The following is a 19,417-nucleotide window of genomic DNA, read 5'->3' on the forward strand; positions in this document are numbered from 1 at the left end:
AGAAGGGATACAAGGTTGTAGAGCCGTATCTGCAACACTTTGGATTGTGCCCACTCCACTAATTCATTGGGCTTTCATTCAGAATAGGAACTGATAAATTCGCTATGTAATTTGCAGGTTTCAGGAAAGCTGGACACACACACTTAAAGGCAAATCATCAGTATTTCACATGCATCTCTGAATGGAGGATTTTTCATATTAATGATGTGAAGGGGGCTATATAACTCTCTCTCTCACAAACATACACACAAACACACACACACACACACACATGACAGAGAAGTAAATGAATCATGCATTCTCCTTGCAATGATGCATGTCTGTGGCTGCTAATGGAAGTCCCACTATCCCAAAGCGAAGCATAGGAACATAGGAAACTTCTTTATGCTGAGCTGGATCACTGGTCCATCTACCTTAGTTTTTGCCTACACTAACTGGCAGCAGCTCTCCATGGTTTCAGACAGCATGGGGTACCTTAACAATTTAGATATACAGTTTTGAGTCTCTCCATCCCCAGCAGCACCCCCATATTGAGAGAGAGAGAGAGAGAGATGTAAAAATGCCCCATATTGAATGTTTTGTATTAATTGGGATGTTTGGGACTGCATGGGTCCCATATGGCAGGCCAGTGCTCCAACAAAAAGCATCCAAACAATTTTGGTCCGCCCTGAGTGAGGCCGTGCAGCCCAGGGATCTTTATCCAGAGGCAAAGACAGGCGGGCAAACTGAAGGGCCATCTCACCAGCTTGCTCAGCAGCCTCACCTCTTTTCTCATTATTTCCCTAACCCACCTGTCCATCCCAATCCATCAGGCCAACACACCTATGGCAGCATTTGCTTTACAGAGCAATCCAATATGACACACGAAACATGTCCGAAGTTCTCAAACCTTTCCCACAAATGAGTATTTGCAAAGAAATCAGTACACAGACTTTACCAGAGTTTGTACATCTCCCTCAACTGCGCTCAGGTCCCTCCGGTTGATACTGTGATCGCGGCTATCTCCTCCGTTAATTGTTTCATTCTTTTCATCTTGTTGAGGAGTCAACACCTACAGCATCGAGAAAGGTGTGACTATCAGTACAGATGCACCCCTAAACACTTTGTGAATGGGTGAACAGCATACAATGGAATTTGAGACCAAAAATATACAAAAAAGGTCTATGAACTGTGGGGTAAAACTGGGGGTTGGTGTCACAAACAGCAGAGCCATGTTCCCACAACACAAAATGGAACTAGAAGAGTGGGTGCATGGGTTGATAACAGATAGGGTTTTTATTTTTACTTTTTAAATATATCTGTCTTGACTTTGATGCCTGAGGAATCCATGCCCTGCTAAGAGATTTCAACTCCACTGTGACATCTTTAAAGAGGAACTACTGATCTTGGGGGGTAAACCAGACCCAGAATTTCATGGGCAGAATTTCATATGGCAGTGCATATCACACAGCAAACACATAGGCCAATCAGAACAATAGGAATAATATATTTCATGAAACACAGTCAGTGATGTGTGAACACATCACCCCTGGATGTTGCAAACACAACAAGTTAGCAAGTCTCTGTGAAATGTTGAAAACATATAAAATACTGTATATCTAGAGATGTTCATAAGTCAAGGGTTCTACTAAATATAATGAAATCTATTCTATACCTCTACGAAAAGGCAATTATTGCTGAAGAGGAATAAAGGAACATTTATATTCCACAGAAGTACATTAGACCACAGTTTAGGAAAGGGATGATATCAACACCATGATCTACCGAAAAGGCTCTCTGGGACATGTAACTGAAGTAAGTTTTTTTCTTCTGCTGCTGAACAGGTCAGACATGCTGGTTGCCCTCAGTCTATGCAAGAAAACAATCTGAGAACAATTTGTAAAGAAAAATGTAATCCACTGTACAGGAGACATGTTGACCTGATAATGATACGCAGTGTTGCATCATACAATGCCATTCTGAAATTGCTTGCTAAGGTGTAGTGATACTGCATTTTTATATTTATTGTTTTCAGTTTTCTCAAACCATGTTAACTTGTGGCCCATAATAATGTGTGGTTCAGTGGAACCTACCTTACCCCACACCCACTAGGTGTGGCCCACCCATGATAGATGAGGCCAAAGGAAGCAGGTGGAAATCAAGAAAATGAAAAGTGGAACCCAAGATCCCATGCTATGTCACAGAGGCTGCTAGGGCACAACTCTAATACTGCAGACAGCTTCAGGCATTGGCAGCTGCAGCATTTATTCTGTTGTTTCAACCCAGGATCCTATGTGAAATTGTAGGGTATGCTGAAGTGCATCCTTCCAGCTGTTCATTGAAGCTGCTTCACTCAGTCACCTTTTACAGAGCGGGTCATTGCTCATATCTACATGATTAGGTATGTTTATTCATTCCCTACTGGAAATCCACAAGCTGACATCCCATTAAACTGTCTGATTCCCCTCCCCCCTCCTTTTGATTATGATGCAACTGAATATTCCCTGTCATTATAGTTATTAATATTGATCCGTATTGCTGTAAATGTATAGGACAGATGGACTACTCAGCACACAGATAAGCTGAAGAGACTTTCAACTTACCTTAATTTTTAGTGGGTTAATCTCCATATCAGAAGTGCAGTTCATGGGCCCTTCAATTTCATATTTCATAATATACAACAGGGTGTTATTGTTATACTTATAAGGCCACTGAAGATTGAGCATCACCTTGCTGATGGCACTGGGGCCATTGTTTCTGAGCTAGCAAGAAGAAGGAAAAAACAAACTGACCATGAAGAATGATGGTCTTTTCACTCTTGCAATACAATTTTATCCCCTCCTATGGTTATTGTGGTGCATGCCTGTGCTTATGCTGCACCAGCTTGCCTATGAGAGTCCTATGTCATTTATGCCACATTATTATTGTTGCTATTAATTAATAATAAACATAATATTGTTAATAATAATAATAATAATAATAATAATATTTAATACCCAGTGTTCACCCTAAGGACCCAGGCTGAGTTACAACAATTTAAACTAAAACTTTAAAAACAGTTTAAAACAAATTAGAATCGCAAAAGTAGGGTGGGTCCTAAAAATATACATCTCTGGTGTCAAAGGCCATGGTAAATATAGTGAGTTGCATTCCACTAACTCCTACTCAGAGTAGACCCATTAAAGTTATTAATCTAAGCTATTCATGTCTATTAACTTCAGTGGTTCTAATCTGAGTAGGACTAGTACTGAATACCACTCAGTGAGTTGGCTTGGTGGGTAACAAATTTTGCTGACATAGCTTAGTGCTTTTAAGATTCTGTTCCATTTCTGGGGAACGAGGGAGGCAGAAAAGTGGTCTTAAATGCCTGAGGACATGATGATATGTGACATCACTGCACACAGTACTAAGGTGTCAGCTGGATCTCACTCTGTAGGCTTGCAGCTCACAAAGTCACTTGGTGAGCTCACCATTGTGGCAAGAGGTAAGCCATGACACCAGCATGCATGGCTTCCCGGTTACAGTCTTGAGCACAGATTTACCTCATAGATGTGTTGAACCAGAGGCCCTATGTCATCCTCTGTTTCTGGATTCTCCTTGGGTTGCCAGTTGGGAATTGGGAGAAAGATGTGATCAGGAGAAGAAACCCTAAATTACACAAGAAGCACACAATAATGGTCAGACACCAAGCATGCAGTGTTAAGCCACGTAATTGTCAAATTAAGGAAAACAGGGCACTGGCTAAAACGGTATCAAGATTAGTACTCACCCTCTGATTTCAACAGCTGCTAAGATGGCCAGGTCTACCTGATAAGATGTCATTGGGCTTAGATTGTTGTACAGGTTAGAGCTGTAAAAACAATGCAATGGCACAGCAAGTCAAGTCATACACTGCTGCTCAAAGGAAGAGTTGGAGGTTCTGCCTTACAAAGAGTATCTCCAGAAATGCGCCATAAATCCAGTAGGCCATTTTAGCTGAGTTATTATTCCTGTGATGGCTGAGGAGTAGCTCCTACCTGACAACTTCCTTCTTTTATTACATCAGTTATGAGCATCCAAGGACTGGATATCTAAGACTCTGCTGACTCTGATGAAGATAGGGATCAAACCTTGCAGTTACATATCATGTGAAAAAATGCCTTGTAAACATGCAGGTCTGCTGCCGTCATGTGTGGCTTGGCCCTTAGGGAGCTTGGGCATTTTCTCACTTCATTTGTATAGTCCTCAGGGCTGGTGTATGGGAAACTACTAACACTTTAAGGCCACTGTAAACTGCTCTTCATTGGCAGCTATCTTCAAGGCAGCCTTCTTGTATACAGAAGCCCACTAATGGAGTTAGGGGATTTCTTCACATCACTTCAAATGTCTACAACCAAACATCAAAAACATTTTATTGTGAAGAAAAATCTCCCAACCCTTGTGGACGTATTCTGTACATCAACAGTTGAATACATGGAGACAGATCACACTGCGGAGGCACGTTTAAGGCAGGCTCCATGTGTCCAAAGCAGAGCCAGCCCTACTAATGTTAGGTTGAGTACATAACAACGTAAGAATTGTTCAGAATGTCAGACCAAAGGCCCATCTAATCTAGCAACCTGTTTCCCACAGTGGCAACCAGAACTCTGGAAAGTTCATAAGCAGGGCATGAAGTCCTCCTCACTGATGCTCCCCAGCAACTGGTACTGAAAGGCAAATTGCCTCTGAACCTGGAACACTGGTTCTGAACACTGACAGCCTTATTCTCAAAATAAATAAATCATTCTTATCTTCATTTAAAGCTGTCTAAGTTATTGGCTATTACTGTGTTTTGTGACAGTGAATTCCATAAATTATGCATTATGTGATGAAGTACTTTGTCTGTCCTGAATTAGGTGGCCTCTCTCAAAGAGCAAATTTGGGGATACCCATTACCTCAGAGGTGGGAAACTAATGACCCTTCAGATGTTATTGGAGGTCAACTCCCATCAGCCCCAATCATTGGCCATGCTGGCTGAGGCTGATGGTAGTTGGAGTCCAATAAGTTTATGTTTGCCGCCCTGGGCTACTTCGGGAAGAAGAGAAGTATATAAACAAAACAAACCATCATCAGGAGGACTCCAGGTCCCCCATACCTGCATTAAAGGGTAACAAATTGTCAATTTAATTAATACATTTGTATTTGGAGAGGGGGCATAATTTGTATTTTTTTGCCTCAGGTAACAAATTGTGTTTGTCTCTGGCCAGAAGTTTCATTTTCATTGGTCTTAAGATAGTCATTTGAAAGAGGAATGCAATCCATTATACCCGCTCACTCACTCACTCTGTGTATCCCATTTTGGAGATGTGCAAATCAATACTGTACTTTCCTTTTAAAGCATACGTGGACTAATGTGCTGAGGATCTAAGCTCCTGTGGTTAAAAGTAATGTATTGGGCATGCAAGCCTGACTGACATTAGGCAAACTGCATGTTTTCAAAACAATAGATTTTAAGAACAGGGGCAATGGCCCTTTAAATACAAAGACCATCAGAGGCCACAGGTACAAGAAACTCCTTAATTGTCATTTCGTTGATGACACCACTGAGAAAAATGGCTAAAAAGAAATGTCAATGGCATGAAATTGGAAATGCATTTTTTTCCTAAAAATAAAGTATTAACTCCATATTATTTGTTGCACCTTTGATATCCTTATAGAGTGCTATCCATTCGTTATGCTATTTATCATCATCAAGAAGAAGAAGAAGAAGAAGTTGTTTCTGCCTCTTTGTCATTCTGTTTCAATGACTACCTATTAGGCAGGCAGGTAAATATACACAGTGAGGGGTGCTCCTTACCTACGAATCTGTAGATCAAACTTCACAAAGGTGTCCATCTCAAATTCTTGATGAACGCTGAAATGAAGACCGGCTGAAAGCTTGAGCACAAAAGATGTACAGGATTTAATATGTGACAGTGTGAAGACTCAAAGCCATTGTGTGGCTTATTGAACCAAATTTCAGTATGATGATGATGCTTTTTACATACTGCTCCCAAACCAGCAAGCCCCTTTGTAAGCACAGGGTTCTCCTTTGTTTTTGTTAAGGACAGTAAACAAGCATTCAGTAAATCTTAGTAAATCACTCATTCTTACTTTTGTTCCTGCTTTCATAGGGTTTCCAAGGTCGCAGACAACCAGCTGAGTTTGATTCTCAGTTTTAAATGCACATGAAAGCCTTGCTAAAGCCTGCAGGGAAACAGGAAATAAAGTTGACTGTTTTCAAAGAAGAGCACTATACTTGCTGTCATTCCCTTAAAAAGTCACATAAAGTTCTCATTCTGACATACAGTATATGACATTACGTATAGTCTACATTAATTTATTTAACATTCTCAATTTTTATGAATGGCTCTATGTTATGAAACATGACATTTTAGGGTTCAGAAGCTGTCTCTCCACTACTGTGTATGGTCCAAAGATCACCCGTGTGTTTTACAGGTCCAGAGAAAATAATCCATTCAGCTGCAATTCCTAAATACACACACTTATCCAGAAGAAAGAGGGAGGGAAAGAGTGATTTGTTCCATTGTGAAAATGACTAAAGAGGGATTTGGAGCCAGGTCCAAGTTCAGTATTGTATACACAACATTAAAATGGTTTCTAAATGGGCAATGCTGTTTTGTTTAAGGCAAAGACATTACATCAGTTCTCTAGTGCATTGGTCTGGTGGGTTGGGACCTACTACTGCGTTGTGGTCTGATCTAAGGTGGACTGCAATAGCAGCACTATCACCATATAAGATATATGGTGAAAAATTAAGAAATAGGTCTCCAACTGCATGTGTGGGTTAAAGGGGAGTCTGGGTTTCGGAACCGCTGCTCTAGTGGATGACTCCAGGAATTAGGCAATGGAATGGCAAACTTTTCAAATAATTAAAAAAAAGTTCATGTATAAATTGGTTTCCTAAATCTTCACATAACATATTTTAAGATAACAATTAACTGTACCTCCTAACAACTCTGAAGTTAATCCTGAATATGTCATAGGGAGGAGCTCTGACAGTGGCAGAATTTTCTGGTGCATTTCTTGAGTTGTACAGGCTTAATAATTGTCATGTTAGGGATAAGACAGTGACACCTAAGACACTGTTGGTGCCTGTCTGTTGGGATTGGCCCGTTCATTTCCCAAGCTGGAAGAGGATGAGCCTGAATTAATTTAATTACCAAATGTGTGGCTCTAAGCACCTCAACAGAAATAGCTTTACCTTAGCAGCCTGGCTTGATATGGCTGCTTGATATGTACACACTGCTCATGGTTGCGAGGCAGACCCTTCCCTTGCCATGTAGGGTGAGAATAATCCAGCTTTATATTTCCAGTTGGCAGGTCCACTGATAGTGACCACCATATGCTCAACTAAAAGGATGAAGCCAAATAGCCAATGCAGCTCAAGACAGAAGCAGTGAGAATTTAAAGGAAGGGCATGGTCTCACTTTCCTCCTTGCTTTAAATGCCATATAGGGAAAAATACTGAAAGGAGGAAAATCATTGTATTTATAATTTGAAATTACTGAGGCCTATCTTGAAGGAACAGGGTCCAAGAGGCAATAAAGGTTTCCCAGGTGTAAGTTTGGGTCACACTGAACTAGCACTTGATGAGAATGCAGTCACATTTGCAAAATACATTTAAAACATTCTTACATAACTTTAATAGTCATGATTCCTCTCAAAGGATCATGGGAACTGTAGTTTGTTGTGAGTGCTCATCTCACAGAGCTAGAATTCCCAATGTGCTGTAGGGTTTTAATTACAGCCTTACCAGTGTTCTGTAGTGGTTAGAGTGCTGGACTAAGACCTGGGAGACAAAGGTTCAAATCCCCACTAAGTGACTGGGTGACCCTGGGTTAGACACATAACCTACCTCACAGGGTTGTTTATTTATTATTTATTGGTTACATTTATACCCCACCTTTCTTTCCCCATGGAACCCAAGGCAGCATACATGTGGTTCCTGGCGGTCTCCTATCCAGACACTGACCAGACCTAGACCTGCTTAACTTCAGCGAGATGGTGGCCTCATGTGCCTTCAGACCATAGCCTGGGATTGTTGTGAGGATAAAATGGGGAGGGAGAGAACTTAAGCTCAAGGAAAGGTGGGATATAGAAATAAACTTGATACAATAAACAATTGTCAATCAACACTGCTCACAGCACTCTCACTAGACTTACCTCACTGTTGCGAACTATGCCAATGAAGTCTGCTTGAGGTGGGACAGTAACAAAGAGTTCAGCTTCATAGGCTCCCTCTCCTAGGTTCTGAGCATTGACGACTAGGGTTAAAGGATTGTCATCCCCAATATAGATCTGCTTCTGATCACTGCACAAGACCAACATGGAACAAAAGGGAGCGCTCTAGATCAATGTGTTCCCAAGGCTGTGTTAAAATCATAGCCTAGTATAGTCCCAACCACCACCACGAGCCTGGCAGCACATCTGGAAAACCAAGATGTCTGTGAATACTGCAAAAGGCCCATTCCACAGAAGAAGGACTGCCAGTACTCAGAACCCTGCCCACCCCTACCAAACAGGCAAAACACCTACACACCTCAAAAACACAGACCAAAACCAAACCAAACAGGCTACCCCCACTCCAGCAAACAGATAACCTCCCCAGCCAACGAACAACAGCAGCAACAACACCTAAAAACTTTAATTAAAAAAGTTGGGAGGGGCAGAGGGCCTGGACGGGCACCAAGTGGGGTGTCTGAAGGTGCTAATTGGGGATCCCAGGCCCAGCATTAGTCTGACATTGCAGTCATTAGATCAAGAGGGTGTCTTTCAGGAATATTTTGAAGCTCACGTGCAAAATGGATGTCCATTAAATGTAATACGCAAAAAGAGCAAACAAAAATAACTAAACACTGTATGCTGTTAACTGAAAGATACATCCTTCATAAGGCATTTCTTGCATTAAAACACAAACACATTTCTTTGACACCAGGGTATTACAGAACCAACACTGTCACCACACACACACACACGTTGCCATGATGAAGGGCAGAAGACTTGAGCAGAAGACATTTGAACAAGAAAAACAACACTGCATTTTTCTCCTAGATGCTCCCAGAAACAACTTCATTTCTAAACTACTAAGGACATTACACATAACTGTACAAAAACAATTTAAGGGCCGACTATAAGAGAAGACAGGGCCCCTGCTCATTTGATAATAGTCTATAAAGAAGTACTTTGATCAAGCAAACCAAGGCCCATCTCATAGGAACTTACATGGAGTCGGGCCGCTGATTCAGTTGTATCTACCTGAGTGACAAGAGGCTCTCAAGGACTTCAGGAGGGAGTCTTTCACAGCCCTCCTCAGAGATGCCAAAGGTTGGACCTGGGGTTTTTGCATGCAAAACATGTCCTCTGCCACTGAGCAACAGAACTTCCCCTTCCTAACCAGCTTTATGTCTTTCTGTTTCCAGCTAAACAGCAGTCAGATACTTCTCAGAGTTGAGAAGGAGGGCTTGAAGATGGTCTTTTGCTGTGCAGAAGAAGGAATGTAGACACAGTACATGCAGCTTGTCAAAGGAACAAGACCTGTCCTATCTAGCCATCCTACATACAAACTAATTAGAAAGAGCTAAGCCTCATAAAATATACATATAAAAACAGCAGTGCCCTCTGCTGGATAAAACTACACAGAACCAGCAGCAACCCATGAAGATGGGATATAAGGGGATAGCTACTCATCACATGCTACTCATCACATGCAAATGCATTTTATGTTGTCCTAATGTGTGTGTGTTTTTAAGAGGCACTTTTGAGGTGTGAATCAAGAGTGGAGAAATGGTAGAGGAAGAAGGGAGTGGTTAACCCTTTAACTGTCTGTGACACTTTGAATTCTCTCCCTATCAGTCTTTTTCTCTGCAGGGTTCAGGATTCATGCTTGTAGCAGCAAATAAATATTTGAAATTCCTACAGGAAGGAAAGTCACGTGGGAGAAAATAGAATGAGAAATATTATTTCCCCTCTATTCGGCAATGGTTAGGCCTCATCTTGAGTACTGTGTCCAGTTTTAGACACTGCACTTTAAGAAGGATGCAGACAAACTGGAACAGGTTCAGTGGAGGACAAGGGTGATGAGGGGACTGGAAACAAAGTCCTTATGAGAGACTGAAAGAATTGGCCATGTTTAGCCTGAGAAGACTGAGGGGAGATATGATAGTACTCTTCGAGTGCTTGAACGGTTGCCATACAGAGGAGGGCCAGGATCTCTTCTCGATCATTGCCGAGGGCATCCAGAACATCCAGAAAAACTTCCTAACTGTTAGAGTGGTACGACAATGGAACCAATTACCTAGGGAGGTGATGGGCTCTCAAGAGGCAGCTGGATAGCCATCTATTGGGTATACTTTAATTTGGGTTCCTGCATTGAGCAGGAAGTTTGACACAATGGCATTATAGGCCCCCTTCCAACTCTACTATTGTATGATTCTATGAAAACAGTAGTTAGCTAAAAAGTTAAGCACCCCTTGCCTCTCCTGCCATTTCTCTGCTCTAAATCTCCTCTTTCCAAATGGTTTTTCTTTCTTTAAAAAAAGGTACAGGAGTAATGTGTGGTTTGCCCCTAACTTTACAGCACTGAACCTCAATATCCCAAATTCATTCTCACACATCACAACAGACTTAGCTAACACACCACCACAACAGCTGCATTTGGACAACACAGTAAGCCATTAGCTTATGATGAATGCTAGTGCATGCTGCCAAATTGCTCCAGTGCTAGTAGGAGCAACATCCAGACCAGTAATCATGGTTTATTTTCCCCATACAAACCATGATGGGAAAACCAAGAAAAATCCTTGGCTTCAAGGCTGTGGTTTGTAGGGAAACAAATAAACAATGAATGATAGTTCAGATGTCACAGCAACCAAGTTTTGTGGGTTTTTTAAAAAATTAATTCATTTTCATTGTAATTTTATAGTATACAACTCTTCCAGTATGAGTTTCAGGTATGAGCTTGTGGTTTCTTGATCCCACTTGTGCTAGGGAGAAAAGAACGCGATTGATTTGGCAATGTGCACTAGCACTCTACTCATTCACAGCAGACCAATGGCTGTATTCAAATGATCATAACTTGGCATATATAAAGTCAAGATATGGAAGAGCCCTTTCCCCATATATGCAGCCCCTTTGATCTTTCCTTTGCAGCACAAACAATCCAACCAGGGAACCTCAAATTAATCACAGTATCCCATTTTGGCTAAACCAGGATACAATGGTTACCAGCTGTTAGTCTCTGCTGGCCAAGCTGAAATAATTTATAGCTGCAGTAAAGTACTTAATAGATAATGGCCAGCGGCTGGGCTGTAAATCTGTCAGGCTTGAGTAGAGGAGAAGAGACCAGCAAAAACAGCAAGTGTGGATACTGGGTGGGAAGAGCTGAGAGAGTGCAGAACAGACACGTCCTTGGGACAGTCCAGAGTCAGGGTCCGCAAGTCCAATCAGGCAAGACAGGGTTGAAGGCATGGGCTCATGAACAGGACTGGTGACGATTTGCCACAGAGGTCCGACGTTGTTTCCAGCAAGAGCCCAAGGCACTCACGGCCTTTTAAGCTCCACATCTGAGGCCAGGTGTTTGCAATCAGCCTTCCCTCTTATGAGAGCTTGTGGTTCTTAAATGGGGTGATTGCCTCATTGTTCCAACACCCATTGGCATCTCCACTGCTGGGGATGGAGTAGCTTCCTGGTTGGTCTCTGAATCTGACAGGATGGCTCCAGCAAGGTTCTACTCCTTGTCTGATGGCAAAGGGTCTTGAGCTGCATCTCTGCCCTGCGTCCCTTTTCAAGTCTCAGGTCTCCCATTCCCCTTCATCCTCTGTTGAGTCCTCAGAGGGAGGCATGACACCAGCTTTAGATCAAGCTAGGATACTAAACCATGGTTTGAAGTTGGTTTAATACCCTGGCTGTTTCTGAAGCTAATAACCTCAGTTTCCTGGTTCAGATGAAATGGGAAAGCACTGTTAATTAGAGGCTTTCTGATTGCTTGGACCATAAAGGAAGGAACAAATGGGCTGCATGTGTGAGAGAAAGGTATTCTTATATCTTGGTGTCTTAAGGTGGGATTGTCTAAACTGGGTCACATGTCTTTCCAATAATCCTTATTTGCAGAATTGTTGGACTCTACCTGTCAACTGTTACTTGCAAATCTGGACGGCAGATATTGTCATCACCACAGTCCAGGAGAATATGAGCCTAAATATGTAAAGAAGAAGAAGAAGAAGAATCAGGTATATCTGAGGCTTTAATTGTTCAGGTTTTATCAGAGTATGGATGCATGATATAAACACCCTGCTTTTTACCGTATGTGCTAAAGTTACCATTAGTAACACAAAACCCTTTCCCTATGGGAATGAAGTTTATGGTAAGAGGGAACAGTAAAGTACCAAGTTGTTCCTTCCTTGCTGTTTAAACAAACAACAGTGCACATATGCTATCCAGCACTGAAAAAGAGGGAGTGACAACTGAGAACCGTTTTTCCCCTTTAAAGTGTAGAGGAGAATCAGTCTCACCCTTGCTCAATGTTTTTTTTTTAAAAAAATAAGGAAATATACCTTCATAGCTGATTTGGGGAAAAGAATAGTGTTATTTGCTACAAATCACCTTCTTCTGAATTGTGAAGATTAGATTACTTCAATCTTCACTACAATACCACATCCAAGGAATAAAATAGCCTGTATGGGGCAGGTCATTCAAGCATTTCTAAGAACAATAATGAGAATTAATGTTAGGAGAACTTGATGGTGCTAAAGTGCATTTTGCCATTAAATCTCTCAGCACTATACCTGTCTGCTAACGTTAGCAGGAGTAAATTGGTTGAGGATGGGCTGCAAACCAGTAGAATCTGAAGCTGTTTTGTAATCCAGATGATATTCCATGAAAATGGTAATTGGAGTAAGCTTGTCTCTAAATTCAGATTCATCCTAAAAGGGAACAAAAATTGGGTTGTTTTTGGAGAAAAAAATTATAATAATGAGAATTGCACAATTATAGTCAGCTTAGTGAATTCGAATTCTATCAGATGTCTACTAGGAAGGCTTGTGACTATCCAACACATTAATGGAAACGGTATTGAAAATTAAAATGTAAATATTTTAAAGGATGGAATTAAAGAAATAAATGAGACAGCCATTTTGTAAAATTTCTTCCATCAAAAAAGAAGGCTCATAGCATCTGCTTTGCATGCAAAAGGTTCAGTCCCCGGCATCTCCAGATAAGGATGGGGAAAATCCCTGTCTGAAAATCCCTGAGAGTCGCCGTCAGTCATTGTTAACACTGAGCTAGATAGATCAATGCCATACAGTTTATATCATTTATTTGTTTTTGTATTTTAACAGTGTAAATTGCATTGGGTGCCTTGGCAGAAAGATGGCATATAAACACAATCAATCAATCAACCTTATGTTACTGATTCCCAATTCTGGGCATCTCAAAAGTTAACCTAGAAGGCAGGAGGTGGGTGGATAGGATCATGACTCTTACCCTTAAAAATGCCTGTAGTTCTTCACAACTCATTCGGCCCCCTTTGGGGACAGTCATGTTCTTAGAGTGGGCAGGCTGTCTGTTGTGGAGAAACAGGGCTCTCCTGATAGCACCTTTTTGCTTAAGTTTGTCCAACAGCAGCTCCACATGGAAAGCTGTCACCAAATGAAAAAGCATTTTAGTCAAGCATTTCTTATGTCTGCCCTGCCGCAATAGCAGCAGCTGATGAGGCAGGATGCTGAAAGAGAAGAGTGGTAACCAAGGGGAATCTAACACTTTTACTGGTGGGCGATGTGAGATGGCAGTCTAGTCCTTCTCCCAACATGCTAGCTTTCTAAATGCAAGGAGTTTTTCCTCTACAGGAGAACATTTAACCACATAAGCTCTCACTCTGCAATCTAAAGTTATTCTTCCCAGAAACAGTTTTTTTACCTTAACTGTTTCCAATTACTAGGTCTTAAGCATCTTGATGTCTGTGCAAAATATGCTTGACTCCAGACCCAGTAGCAGCTACACATAATGGGTTGGATCCAAAGAAACTGTTCCACTTGCACAAGGACTTCTGATTGTGCAACGGAACTTCTCTTCCCTCTCCTCTCCCTTCACCCCCCCCAAAAAAAAGTCTGCTCCAGAGGGTTGGGGGAAAACCTGGAACAGATTTGTGGTAACAGGGGAGGGGGGAGGAGAGAGAGGGGAAGTTCTATTGTGCAAGCAATGATCCTTGTGCAAATGGGACAATTAGTTGTATACAACCTACTAACACTTGGCTTTCTTCAACTTTATCTGCTCTCATTATCTCCTCCTATTGCGCCTCATGCAATTTTCACAACTTTACCAGCCAGTTACCTATAACCTATTGCTATGGCCCTTGATACATCCATGTTCCTTTATCCTACTCAGGGAATCCCATACTGATACACTGTCATCCAGATGAGTCGTGCCCTTGCTAGAGGAGTCCTCATCAGATGAGGACCTGGTACTCCCTGTAGGGAACCACACAGAGGAACAGGCAGGGTCAGATAGCAATGAGGCTGAGCCAAGACCTTCAGGCCTTACGGCATCCCAGCTGTTGCTGCTTCCTACACACAGCCCAGGCTCAGAGGCAGAGGCTGAGCCACCTCCAAACTCCACAGCAGGCACATGAAGGTGCAGCACCAGACAGCCGGCAGGTGCCAGAATGGCTGTCTAGAAACCAAGACCTCTTCGAGAATAATGGGTTATTCATGAGGAGTTGCTTCCTCATGAGTAGACTCAACTCTTCTGATAGCTCCTATGACCAACAGTTATGCCTAAGCTAGGGCTTAGAAGGCTCCTGGATAAAAGCACTGGGACAGTTGTTGGAACAACTTCTGTACTCTGGCTTCTTGACCAGCTGCGCTTCCTTGCTGTGAACCTGACTTCCTTGTGTGTATGGCCTTGACCTGTTACTGGACTTTGCATGTCTTGTTAACCTCCCCCCCCCCAAAAAAAATGACCTTGGACTGTAACCTGACCTTGCTCTCTGGATCACCCTGTAAGTGGACTTTGACTCCTGGCATCCTTATCACCTGAAGCAGGATGCTAACTAATTCCTCAGAGAAGGACATTTTTCTAGCCAACAGACCAACACAAGTGAGCACTGGTGTGACATCTGCACTGGAAGATTTAGAGAGCATGCACGTTTCCATATGCCTGATACAGGCGGGACTTTGAGCAGTCAAAAGAGTTTGACATTGAAAATATTGCTACTTGAATGTCTGTTGATAATGTGACCAGATCCGAAGTGCATGGTGAGTTGAATCTCCAGAACTTACTTAGGTCCCTGGGGAGACTTCCTTTGCCATCAGCTTTTAAGCAGAACTTTACTTGAAAACTGTTGGAGAATTAAAGAATAATCAAAACAGAACACAACTTTTGCGCAAGCAGGCCACACTGTGGCTACTTAGTAGTAACACAAGTGCAGTAGGGACATACCTAGCACAAGAAATTGAATAATGTGCTCCCAGACCTAGGCTTTAAAAGTGGCCAATAAGATCCAGCTGCATGTGTGGGTTTCTGGGGCAAATTGCATGTACCAAAGCCAACTGAACTGCTGAATATTTCAGGACTGGTGATGAGATAGCATCCTCCACCACACCTAGCTTAGGGGGTGCAGTGCAGGCAGTGCAGATGTTCTTCAATACCTTTCTGCTGCTGCCCACCCCATAGCATCTGCCGTCTGAGGCGCCTGCCTCACTCTGCCTAACGGCAATACTGTAGAGAGTGCAAGAGTTGTGTTGGACTTTGAAATAAATGGCAAGAGATGAAGCACAAGCGACTCCCTTTCCTTCCCCTTGGCCTAGTCCAAGGAGGCGGAGACGACTAGACCCCATTCTCTCAACTGGGGTAGACAGATTTCCACCGTTCCTCTTAATACTAGCTCTGTAGATTGGCTCTGCCCCATGTTCTGCTCCACCCATCTTTTGGAAAGGGCTTCAAATAGGGAAAGTGGCAACGCTGATCAGGGTTCAAATGGGACCTCATATCATACACAATGAATCAACTCCTTTTCCCACTGGGAAGAGGCTGTTACAATTTTATAGAAGTAAAGGAGGATTTGTGCCTATGCTTGCTGCTTCAGAGCATCAGTACACTAAGGATCTCCCCAGAGGGGGAAACTATGCACCTAGCTCCCTTGGATAACACCAGGAAGCATATGCCTCTCACCCTTCATCTCTCAGTGCTTCCTTTGATCTCCTGAAGAGCCCCCCAGTCCATTAGCTAGCCTTTCCATACTTTAAATATTTCAAGCAGGAAGAAGTCATCTTACCAAGAAACCTTCTGGTGGTTTTCATTCAGTTCACAGGTTTTGTTCTCTGGATTTAGAATGGTTGGGGAAACTTCTAGTCCAGCATTGACTGTGATGACTGGCCGTGCCCTTGGGAAAGAACCAAACGGTAAACAAAAAGGGTTCCTTGTACGGAAGAGCCACACCTTCCTCCATGCAGTATGTGTCTCAGTGCTTTAGGCTGCAATGGAATGAACTCTTAAATGGGAGTAAGTCCCACTGAACCCAATGGGGCTTACTTCCAAGAAGGCATGTAGACTGTGCTGCTACAGAGCAATCCCAAATAGGGCTGGGGAGGCGCAGAGTGGCAGACTCTTTGCTGCAACTAGAGCCCCGCCAGCTCCTGGGGAAAAGGTGGAGGGGCACCTCTTGTTCCTTTTTTGCTGCACCAGCCTGAGGTCCTAATTGGGCCCCTCTTCGAGGAATGGACTCGCCTAGGATCCAGTGGTGGAAGCATTTTCTCTACCGCACTTTCCAATGCTGTCGTAGGGCCTCCATTGTGGCAGAGACCCCCCCATCTCGTTGGCAGAGGTCAATGAAGGGCAGAAGGTGAGGATGCCCATTCAATCCTATCAATCAGAGGTTAGGACTGCAAACCTACTGACTGTGAACCCTCATGCACCGCTCCTGAAAACCAGACCTTGGGCATACAGTCTGGTTCTCATGGCTACACCCCAGCACGGCAGCTGCTGCTACTCACAACTGCTCATCAAGCTGGCCAGAGACGAACATGCATGGAGGTAGCTGTGTGCAAGATAGAGGAGGCAGCAGCATGGCCAGAGATTCACTGCCTCCCTCACTTGCTGGCCACTGTTAGCTACTATGGCAAAGTAAGAAAGCAGGGGGGGTGGTAGTCATGGTGACCACAAGATATTCTTGTGGTCACCATGGAGCAAGATAATCTACCTTATGTAACCTCTAACAGTGAAGCAAACTTATGTTCCTTAATAAAATGTCACTATCATCAGACTTCTCCCCTCTTGTTGTTTTTCAGCACTTACCTGTATAAGGCAACTTTGTCAACACCAAAAGCACCTACAATCAAGTCTGGAAATAGAATAAAATAATATAGAGAGTTTAGATCCAATACTTATGAGTATATGGGCAAATACACGATTTAAAAACATTTAAAATATGATTGCATACCTAAATAAATATTTTTTTAATATATGTAAAGTGTTGGGCCAGGGTCTTCCATACTTACTTAAAAATGTTAAAACCTAAGACTAAAGGTATTTTATTTCCCCACCAGGGTTTTTAGATGTTTGGCTCTGATCTTTTCTGCAGCCAAGGCAAAAGAAGCCACCTGGGAAGTTAAATAAATATCACTACCTACCAAGAGTGTACAGATTTGTTCGAGGGGAGATCTAATATCGATTGAAGGATATACGAGAGGTATTTAAACCTCGGAGCATTATAAAGAGGGCATTTCAATAGGTAGTGAACAATGTCTTCGACTTCCCCTGATTTGCATATACATAGCTGAAGGTGAATTGGAGTTTTAGAGTATCTTCCTTCAATCAACGCTGAGGGCATCGACTGGAATCGAAGAGCCGTAAAAGATTTTCTCAATAATGGAATAGTTAAAAAATTAAAATATTGCTCCGTGGCAAAGGTGGTTTTAAATAAAGAATACCACAGAGAAAAGGCCGAGAGAGTAGAGGCTCTAAGGTCCCATCTTTTAGCGTATAGGAGAATTCTTTCTTTCAAAATCTGCTTCGCTCTCTTGGAAGGGGTGGAGGGTAGGGGATCTATATTTATCCCATATGCGGCCAATGATTGTTTGGAACGGCTAAGCCAATTATCGTAATTTGGATTTTGAAGCTGTTCTGTGAGACAAATTTTTGGTAAACGAGAATCACACATACAGGTGAGCCTCAACCAGTAATTAGCTATGGCGACATGTACCAGGGACTCTATAGAATGTAAACCAGACTCCAACCTTAAAAAGGAAATAGGGGTGCCTTTTGGGGTTACCAAGATTGAGCGAATAAAGGCATTTTGGATTTTCTCTAGTGGGGCAATATTTACATGTCCCCATATCTCTGCCCCATAGATGAACATGGGTATTATCTTCTTTCTAAACACTTCTGTAGCTGGGGAGACCAAACTTCCGATCCGATACTTGTTTGAATTTTAAGGCTTGCAATTCTGATCATCGATATATCTCCAATCTATGAATTAGCACAGATGCTTTTGCTGAAATAGCAAGGTGATCAGTGTTTAAACTTGGATCCAAAGGGTAAATATTAGGGATGCTTATAGAACCCACATGTACTGGAATTTGTTCTAGATTATGAGGATTTGCTTTACTGGACATGTTTCCCCAAGCCAAATTCAAGGTTGAAATCATTATTCTTCTGGAGATAAACTTTAAGGATTTTGTAAACTGAGCAAAGGGGGATTCTTGCTCCTTTCCCTGCATTTATATAGTCAAAAACACATCAAGAGCAAAGAAAAAAACTTCCTCCTCCCACCAAAGATTCTTGAAACTATTATTTTTTCTTTATTTGATTCTGCAATTGCAAAGTTTTGTGTATGTGTTTTAAAAAAATAAAACTTTAAAAAACCCTGGAAATTGAGTGGGGGGGTTTTAGTACCCAATTTTCCGCAGGAAATCAATTATCAGCATTCTGAAATGTGGAATTCCTTCCACAATACAAATGGTGCAGAACCTAAGAAATATCAGAATGTTAACAGAGTAGAACAGAGAGAACCCACTCATTCCTAGTGAAGATCCAAATCCACTAAAATCTCTCTTTCTTCTGCAGTTCTTAACCTTGCTCTCTGTGGGTTAAATACTGGATTAGTTTACAAGACATAAGGAGTGTGTGTTGACATAAAGGAAGATCACCTGGATAGCCATTTTTGTCCACATCGGTAGCTCCTTTCATTGAGTATCCAAAGCTTGGTGGCATTGTCTCAGAGGCCCATTGTCCTTCAAGCACCTGAGATGGCACCCCATTCAAACCTGTGGTTCTCCCGTTGTAGACGTAAACCAGCCCTTTCCTGTCTTCTCCACCATAAGGTGCAGCAACTGCGATATCTACACACCAAAAATAGAATCTTTAAGGTCTCCAAACACAAAGAAATCAAGATGTATACTCCAAATGATTCTGTAGCAACATATT

At 42.3% G+C, this 19,417-nt stretch overlaps 1 protein-coding gene and 1 long non-coding RNA gene across 2 annotated transcripts in view; one reads left to right on the forward strand and one right to left on the reverse strand.

The window, feature by feature from the left end:
• The window catches only part of ITGAV (integrin subunit alpha V), a 92,980-nt gene that overhangs the window by 12,259 nt on the left and 61,304 nt on the right, over positions 1-19,417 (reverse strand). Inside the window, exons 13-26 of the mRNA XM_061608265.1 lie at positions 19,141-19,332; positions 17,288-17,333; positions 16,269-16,376; positions 15,274-15,332; positions 13,481-13,635; positions 12,784-12,921; positions 12,126-12,193; positions 8,165-8,312; positions 6,092-6,184; positions 5,796-5,875; positions 3,749-3,829; positions 3,522-3,627; positions 2,583-2,741; positions 938-1,051 (exon numbers count right to left, since the gene is read on the reverse strand). Coding sequence (XP_061464249.1) covers positions 938-1,051; positions 2,583-2,741; positions 3,522-3,627; positions 3,749-3,829; positions 5,796-5,875; positions 6,092-6,184; positions 8,165-8,312; positions 12,126-12,193; positions 12,784-12,921; positions 13,481-13,635; positions 15,274-15,332; positions 16,269-16,376; positions 17,288-17,333; positions 19,141-19,332 — 1,547 coding nt within the window. The remainder of the gene's footprint in view (positions 1-937; positions 1,052-2,582; positions 2,742-3,521; positions 3,628-3,748; positions 3,830-5,795; positions 5,876-6,091; positions 6,185-8,164; positions 8,313-12,125; positions 12,194-12,783; positions 12,922-13,480; positions 13,636-15,273; positions 15,333-16,268; positions 16,377-17,287; positions 17,334-19,140; positions 19,333-19,417) is intronic.
• LOC133376337 (uncharacterized) lies at positions 11,613-18,736 on the forward strand. Its single transcript, XR_009760455.1, has 3 exons — positions 11,613-12,031; positions 12,110-12,228; positions 17,281-18,736. It is a non-coding gene; the product is annotated as an uncharacterized LOC133376337 (long non-coding RNA).

The sequence above is a fragment of the Rhineura floridana genome, chromosome 2, assembly GCF_030035675.1.
Source record: "Rhineura floridana isolate rRhiFlo1 chromosome 2, rRhiFlo1.hap2, whole genome shotgun sequence".
NCBI classification, from domain to species: Eukaryota; Metazoa; Chordata; class Lepidosauria; order Squamata; family Rhineuridae; genus Rhineura; species Rhineura floridana.